The sequence below is a fragment of the Eimeria acervulina genome, genomic scaffold (genome assembly GCF_000499425.1).
Source record: "Eimeria acervulina Houghton genomic scaffold, Eah_scaff569, whole genome shotgun sequence".
NCBI lineage: Eukaryota > Apicomplexa > Conoidasida > Eucoccidiorida > Eimeriidae > Eimeria > Eimeria acervulina.
In genome coordinates, this window is record NW_013549721.1 from 1 (window position 1) to 9,298 (window position 9,298).

Here is a 9,298-nt window from a genome sequence, read left to right on the forward strand (position 1 = left end):
TATTATATATATATTATATATATATATATATTATATATATATATATATTATTATATTATTGTGAATGTTCTGACCTTAACCATTTTTCCAATGGTTTTTTTGCGGACGAGTTCTTTTGCTTCGAGTGCAAGTGCTTCATCTTCTCTGGGTTGAGGTTTTGCTGCTGATGAGGGTCTATTGCAGCGAATAGAGGCGAAATAAACTCGGCGAGAAGAGCCGTCAGGCAGCCGCAATAAAATAGAATCACCGCTAAAAACTTCTTCAACTGTTGCTGCATACACTCGCTCTAAACTATCAGTCGAAACAGAAGAAGAGAAATCCTAAAAAGAAAAAACAAATAAATAAAAAAGAAGAAAAGAAGGTAGAGGTGTTATTGAATGCTTTTTGAAAGAAAGAAGAAAAAACAAACAAAATATACTCTTAATGCTACACAAACAAATCAACAAAGAAAGAAGACAAACAAATAAAGCAAAAAGAAAACAAAAATATAAACGCCAAACGCTAAACAAACAAAAAGGAGAAAATTGAAGAGAAGAATTATATGAAGGTAAAACAAAAGAAAAACGAAAATTCAAAGAACAGAGAAAAGAAGAGCGGGTCAAAGTGAGAGAAGAAGAAAGCGAAAAAACAGCAGAAGAACTGCGAAGAGCATAAAAAGAAAAATAGAAATAACAAATAGAAGGCAAGAAAGAAAAAGAAAAAGAAAAAGAAAAAGAAGAGGAAGAAAAAGAAGAAGAAAGAAAGACAAAGAAGAAAAAGAAGAAGGTGTAGAAGCAGAATCCGAAGAACGGTGAGGCCAACATAAGCAAGAAGAATAAGAACAAGAAGACGAACAGCAAAAAGAATAAAAAACAACAAATTCAAGTAGAAGAACAGCAAAAAGAAGAATAATAACAAGAAGATCAAGAAGAAGAACAAGTAGAAGAACACAAAGAAGAATACGGATAAGAACAAGAAGAAAAAGGAGGAGAAAACGAACAAGAAGGACAAGAAAAAGAATAAGAACAAGAAGAAGAACGGCAGAAAGAATAAAAACAAGAAGTAGAAGAACGTGAAGAAGAAGGATAAGAACAAGAAGAAAAAAAACGAGAAGTAGAAGAACAGCAAAAAGAAGAATACGAACAAAAACAAGAAGAAAAAGAAAACGAAAAAGAATAACAACAAGAAAAAGAACAAGTAGAAGAACATAAAGATGAAGAACAAGAAGAATAAGAACAAGAAGAATAAGAAAAAGAATCAGAAGAAGTAAATAAAGAAAAGAAAAAGAAGAAGATAATATCTTTTGGAGTATTAAAAGAAACATTTATTGAATGAATATATATATATATATATATTATATATATTTACCTTCCATCTACGTAGTTTATTAGTTTGAGCTTCTTTCATCGCTTGTCTGAGTTTATTCGGTTGTTCTGTGAGGCCAACTGTAGCATTATTAACTTTTGCAAATCCATTAGAAAGCAGCAAAAGACTAATATCTCCTTTGGGGTGTAACAGCGTTCCTAACATATTACCGTAATCATCAGAGCCTTCAACTCGCACAGAGACATCTCTATTCAGTAATCGAATTTCAACAAAGAAACGCCCTTCAGCTGCAACACAACACAAACAAATAATCAAAAGCATTCAACATATCTCAACAATTATCCACATAGCAGCAGCAGCAGCAGCAGCAGCAATCCCAGCAAGAGCAGAAACAGAAGCAGTAGCAGAAGCAATATCAGCAGCAGCAGCAGCAGAAACAGTAGAAGTAGCAGCAGCAACAACAGCAGCAACTGGAGCAGCAAGAGCAGACACAGTAGCAGCAGCAGCAGTAGCAGTTGAAGAACCATGAAGAAGAAAGCACGTAAATGTTCATGCATGTCTAATCAAATTATTTCAAAAGAGGAATCAGCGCAGTAAAAAAGAATAAAGAACGTCCGAGGAGATCCGGCAGAATAAACACAAAAAAGACAGCGCGAAATATCCAAATCAATAAACCAGAAGATAGAAAGAGAGAGAGAGACAAAGAGAGAATACACAGAAAGAGAAGAAGATGCACTAAGACAAGCATAGAGAGAAAGAAAGAGAGAGAAAGAAACAGAGATAGAAAGAGAAAGAAGGAAGAGAAGAAGAAGGAGGGACAGAAACACAAAATAGATAAAGACAGAGACAGCTACAAAGAAAAAGAAAAATAGACAATGACAATAAAGAGAGGGAGAGAGAGCTCTAAGAGAGACAAAGACATAGACAAATAGAAGTAAAACAGACAGAGAATGAGAGCGAGAAAGAAAGCGAGAAAAAGTGCACGATAAAAGCTGCATATACACCCGAATGCAGATCTTCACCTGCAAATGGTTCTGCAACTGTCTTTCCTTCTGGCGATCGCCTTAACCCAGGACATAGTATCCCCGAAAGAGAGAGTGAGCAATATACAAAAGAAAGATGACTTTCGTCTTCTTCTTCTGTCCTTATAGCAAGTCTAAAGGATCCAGCATCTCGAACATATTCTACAATAGCTGGTAGCTGCTTACCCTTATGCTTCTCAACAAACTCTGCAATAAAGTCTGCTTCGCCTACAGCCCACTTAATTGTTCTCACAGTGCTGCTGCCGCTGTCCGCTGAATGTACACCCAATTGCTTTGCTTTTGCTTCGGCTTCACATTCTTCTAAAGCTGCACATAATCAAACGCATGCAGCAGCACCAAAATTCACTATAAAACGAAAGCTCTAGAGGCATTTGCGTTAGGGCTTAGGGTTTAGGGTTTAGGGTTTAGGATTTATCGAGTAGGATTGCTAATTGCTGTTTCAGTGCTATGGGTTTCGGACTTAGGGTTTAGGGTTTAGCGTTTTGTTTGGGGTTTAGGACTCAATGTTCAGGGTTTAGGGTTTAGGGCTAATAGTTCAAGACTTAGAGTTCATGGTTTAGGGTTTAGGGTTTGTGGTTTAGGAATCAGTGTTCCGGTATAGGGTTTAGGGTTTATAGTTTAGGACTCAGAGTTACGGGTCTGTGGTTTGGGTCTCAGTGTTCAGGGTTTACGCTTTAAGACTCAGGGTTTAGGGTTTATGGTTTAAGACTCGTTTAGGCTTCAGGGTTTGTGGTTTAGTTCTGAGTGGTGAGGGTTTAGGGTTTAGGGTTTAGGGTTTGTGGTTTAGGACTCAGAGATCAGGGTTTAGGGTTTAAGGTCAATGACTCAGTATTCAGAGTTTAGCGTTTATGAATTATGGTTTAAGATTTAGGGTACCGTTCTGAGTGGTGAGGGTTTAGGGTTTAGGGTTTAGGGTTATACCTTGTAGATCTTGTATATTATTATTGTTTCTGTTTTCTTTAAGTCTGGCTAGCCCTCTTCTAAGTAATTCGCATGCAACATTTTCACCCTGGAATCGAACGCATGCATATTCTTTCTCTCCGATAGAATATTCTACTTTGAATTCAACTTGTTGTCCAATCAGCCGATGTCTCATTAACTCTCTTGCTGGCCATCCATAGGGTTCATCGGGGCTTTCATGAGTTAAAGATTTCAGAGCAACACGCGGTGCTACAACACAAGATAGGCCGACACGCTTCTCCGGTGGGGGGCCTCCTGAAACAATTCATAGAGCATTCGGCATTATCTTAAAGGAATTCAATACATATATATTATTCAAATATGCAAATTCATCAACAAAAACAAACAAAAGAGAGAGTCTACAGATACATCCACACACACTCTATAAACGATGCCAGTGTATGCATTGCATGCATCCAATACATGCATAGAATGCATGCAATAATAGACAAGGCAAGCCCCAAAGAGAACGGGGGAAAGCAACGCAAAGACAAAATAAAATAATCATTGTAGAGGAAACAAACATAGACGAATCAAATGAAGCAAGGAAGAGCAGAACCGCGCTTCAAACAGCAGAATGAGAGGCGTTACAGGTAGAATATAAGGTGTGTAAACTGCTTAAATTGAAATGAAATAAATTGAGAAGGTGCTGCTCTCTGCATACCCTTGGGGGCTCCGACAAGCACCAGCGTGTCGCCGGAGATGACCTCTTTGACTGTGGCGATTCCGCTAGCCATCTTCAGAAACAAACCCTGAAGTGGAAACAGGAAGAAAAAGAAGGTCTTACTCACTGAAACTCTAATTGCAGATCGAAGCGGCTGTCTGCGCGGGTCTTGGGGAAAGCCAACAGAATTATGGAATACAGACAGAAATAAATGCAGAAACGAATACAGACAGGAATAAACACAAAATATATTCAGTTAGTCATCAAAAAAAGGAAATAAAGCAGAAAAATAAACCAGGCGATCCGAACCCAGGGGGGATGCTGAAAAAAAATTGCGCAGTTATCAACCGTGGGCGACTAAGCAGAAAGCTGCAATTATAAACGCACCCGGTGAAACCGGAGAAGAAATATTAACAAATTTTGAATTAATTTAAGAATTCAAAGGCATAAGAGCGAGCAGATGAGGCAAACAGAGCACTAGCCTCGCTGCCGCTCGTCGGCGTCGCAGCCCCAGGATAACGAGTGGCTTCAAGGGAAAAGGAAGAAATTTTCGTTTTCGAGAAAAAAGCTAGAAGAAATTGAAAAGAATATATATATTTAAAACATTTTCCCGAGATTTACACTTATTTTTACTCTCTTTCCAGATGCAAACTGCTTGTTCATAACTTCGCACGCGCGCCAAAGCTGTCGGTACACCCCACACTGACAGGGCTACTTCTCTAGTAGTTTATCAAAGCTGTATATTTTTAATATACACATCTTTATTCTTTTAATACCAACTTTTACTTACATCAAACGAGGCAAACGAGTTGCAGCGGCTGGCTTAAAGCCCAGCACCCTCTAGGAGAGCCGACAGCTCCTGCAAAATATCTTCTTAAACTCAACAGCAAAAACAAAACAAAGTACTATGAATAACAGACAAAAAGAATATATTCTTCTTATCACATTGTCTTCAGTTGAATACACTAGTGAAATTTTTATTCAATTGTAAAAATTAAACTGCTGGACGCCCCTCACCTGCGAAAAATACTCACTCTGCTCACACTACAATATTATATAAAATATATTTATAAATATAGATAGATATAATGTATAATATATAATATATATACCCTATATATATTATATTATATGTATTAAATACATAATATAAAATATATATCTAAAGATGTGCTTAGCGTAGGGATCTCTTCCTTTTATCGCGTATGAACTGCCTTAGACTCAGCAGCTTCAAAGGTTTAGGGTTTAGGGTTTAGGGTTTCCTTGTAGACAATAAGTAGGGAGTAGTAGGAAGTGTCTGTACACCTGAGCCCTTCGCAGTTTTCTTTTTCTCTGTGTACATGTATTTCTATTTTTTCTTTCATGCATGTGGAGGTCTCCTATCAAATTAGTTGTCTTTGCTTTTTTTTGTTTTATTGGTGTTTAAGGGTTTTGAAGTTAATGCATGCGACTCAGCTCTCTTTTCTTTTATATGTCTTCAATAATCTCAGCTGTCTCTTCTACTAAGTATCTATGCCGCTGTCTGTAGGGCAAGCGAGACTCCCTTATAATTGTGTTTTTATTGTTTCTAATGTTTAAATAAATTTCTTGAATATGTTTATCACAGCTCTCTGTCTCCTGAGATGTAACAGTCAGTAGCAGCAATAAGCAATTAACAATAATAAACAAAAAAATAAAAATTGTTTGTAAATAAGCAATTATCAGAAGTCAGGAAGCAAACAAAACCATCATAATATAAAATATATACTGTACATATATATTACATCTATATATACATCGCTAGCTGGATGGGTAACTAGATGCCTGGCTATAACGATAGGTTGGTTAGTTGATTAGCTATTTGGCTAGCTAGCTGCTTATCCTGTAGCTAGCTACATAGCTAGCTAGTTGGCTAGCTAGATAGCTAGCTGATGCAGTAAACAAACCCACTACCCCTGAGAATATATTTCTAAAGGCATTTAGCATATAACTTCTTTTGTTTATAAACTTATGCATTTTTTAATTCAGGTTTTAATACAATTAACCCCCTGCACCTTCTCTGTTGGTTAGCGCTGCACCTCCCTAGCTGCTGCAGTTGCTGCGCCTGCTGCAGTTGCTGCGCCTGCTGCGCCTGCTGCAGCTGCACTAGCTGCTGCAGCTGCTGCAGCTGTTGCAGTTGCTGTAGCTGCTGCAGCTGCTGCAGCTGTTCCCTTTGCAACAAAGAGGCAACAAAGGCTATGAATTTCTTTTTTAGTTACGCTAGATGCTGTTTCTAATAGGAAAGCCCTTTAAAGTAAACACCCAACTAAATAAATAAATACATATATATATATACTGAATGTTGCTGATCTCTTCAACTCTATAAAACCCTAACAGCAGTTTCTAACAAACAAAAAAAGCGTGTAAATGCATTAAGACGGAGTTAATCTACACGCAGCCATTGAAAAGGTAATCTGAATGCAAACAAATGCAGAAAAATAAAATATATCTTTAAAAAGTTTTTGTTTGGCTAAACGATTGTAATATTAAAGTTATCTTCAAACAAAGACTGTCTTTATTAAATAAAGACAATCTTCTATTCAGAAGAAGAATTATTTATTTATTTTATTTATTTAATTAAATTGTAATTCACAGTTGTGCAAAGATGCAGCAAAGTAAGCGAAGGGGTAATGAAACAAATAGAAATAAATATAATAATAATAACACTAATAATAGTAATAATAGCAATAATAATGTTATTAATAATATCATCAATAAAAGTAGTAACATTAATAATAATAAAATATTAATTAGATAAACTCACGAACTAATGATAACAATTCTTTTAATTGAAGTTAATAAAAGAACAATAAATCAAATAAATCAAGATGCTAACAATAAATAAATAAATAAATAAATAAACAAATAAATAAATAAAAAAATAGTGGATATTGAACGCGACCGCGAGAAGGTGAGGAGGATTACAATTGACAGGTAAAAACAAATTTTGATGAAAAGCAGAACAACGACAATAATAACAATAGAAGTAATAATAAGTAGAAATAATAATACTAATAATAAATATAAGAATTTTAATTATAATAATTGCAATAATAAGTAAACTTAATCGTAGTAAAAGACAAAGAAAATGATGAAAGTACGGCAGCTGCAGTAGGTGATGTATACAACTGTATATATATATATAAGCATAAATATATATATATATATATGTAAAATATTATATACATATATATATTGTATATATTTATATCTATTATATATATATTATATATATATTTCTTGATAAAAAGAATTATTGAAAGAAAATTTAATTGTAATGCACATGATGAACATAATCATAGAAATAGAATTAAATCTTAATGCATTAAATGCATTAAAAGAAGTTATTGAAATGCTTGAAGAAAGACAAAAGAGGATTTCTTTGTTTCGCTGTCTTTTCTTCTTGCTTCAATGTTTAAAATAATAAAATAAAATAAATAAATAAATAAATGCTGCTTTTTTTGATTTCGTTTGTCTTGTTGTTTGTTTTATTTTGCGTTGCTTTTATTCTTTCTTCTTTCATTTTTCATTCAAATTAATATTTATTCTTTCTTTATTTAATTTTGTTTATTTTTCTTCTTTTTCTTTTCAATACCTCCGCCTTCTCTTTCTTTTGAGCACTCCCAACTGAAGCAATTCTTCTTAGTTTTGTTGTTTTCTTCTTTCATCTTTTATATATATATGCATAATATATATATATATATATATATTATACATATATTATCTAAAGGCATAGATGCAAATATCTATGCATATATAGATTATACACATATATATATTATATATATAATATATATATTATATATAAATATGTATATGTATTTGTTTTTCTCTTTCTTTCTCTCTCTTAATTTATTTCATTTATGTGCCTACAATAAGATATTTAAATGCAGTTTCTTTAATTGTTATAGCGACATTTTTAAATGTAGCTACAGTGCATTTACAAACTCGCGTTAGCATAACCCCAATATTGGCGCACATTTTTTGTTTGTTTTGGGTGTATAGGGGTTTAATTTGTTTGTAATTTAAATATAAAAAAGAAAATAAAAAGAAAAAAATCAAATTTTGAAAGAAAAAAGCGATAAATCAAAATATTTCAATCAAGGTGTGCAAACCCTCAACAAATTGCAGAAAAGGTGCGAGCACTGGTAGAATCCTCTTAGGAAATGAAGAAAAACGCTGAAATAAGTAATTAATTAATTAAAGAAATATAAATAAAAATAAAAGAAATTATTTTAAAATAAAAAGAATAAAAAAGCGGGTTTATTCAAACATAACTCTCGCCGCTGAACAACAACAGCCACCACTCAAACAAAAACTAAAATATGAGGGCTTTGCCTTTAAATTCATTCTGTCTAAAGATAATAATTTGTTTTAAATTAGTTATATTTATTTTTATTTATTTATTCTGCAAAAATAAATAAAAAACGATACTTCAGAAGAAGATTTCAAGAAAAATATTTCCTAACTAAGCGTGCGCCTCTGTAGCCAACGCAGGCGCAACACCACCTATAGAAATATATTCGTTTTTCAGCATTTTTATTGCAAATTAAAATAATTTTATATTTTTTAATCATTAAAATCATAAATAAAAGTTAAAAGGCAGAAAAATGATGCAAAATTAAGGCGGTTTCGTTAGTTAGCAGTGGTGGAGAAGTGAGTGACACCTGTAGAGGGGTAAAGGGGGCGTGGAGGGAGAGAGCGTAGATAAATAAATAAATAAATAAATAAATAAATAAATAAATAAATAAATAAATAATTATATGAATAGATAAGTAAATGTATAAACATATATATATATATGAAGTATGAAATATAAATATTCCTTATCGAAGAAGAAATATGTTAATTGCTGCGCTACAACTACTTGAAGTAAATTTAATTTTTTAAATTAATTAATTAATTTTTAATTCTTTTTTTATTATTCTGCAGCGATAGACAAAACTAATTGAAATTAATTTAACTTAAGAATAAATTAATTAATTTTTAATTCTTTTCCTTCGTTTTTCGTTTAGGTGGAAGCAAAAGAAGTTGTGTCTTGTTCATGTATCCTTCATATAGATATATATATATATATCTATACATACATTTATATATGTATATATATATAATATGTATATATATATACATATTTATTTGTATATATATATATATTATATAAGCGTATTGCATACTAACTGCAACTGAATCAGTTCCTCCTAAGGATATTACTTTACTTTTTATATATTATCTTTTGATTATTCTTATTCTTACTGTATATATACAGTTATACATATGTATATATATATATATATACTAATATATATAT

General features: G+C 32.8%; 1 protein-coding gene across 1 annotated transcript; it reads right to left on the reverse strand.

The window, feature by feature from the left end:
* Positions 1–74: 74 nt before the first annotated feature.
* Positions 75–4,045, reverse strand: EAH_00043050 (tudor / staphylococcal nuclease domain-containing protein, putative; the record flags this gene model as incomplete). Its single annotated transcript, XM_013395013.1, has 5 exons — positions 75–320; positions 1,348–1,592; positions 2,514–2,654; positions 3,357–3,563; positions 3,973–4,045. Coding segments are annotated over 5 exons (912 nt in total), but the record flags the coding sequence as incomplete, so codon positions are not given.
* Positions 4,046–9,298: the final 5,253 nt, after the last annotated feature.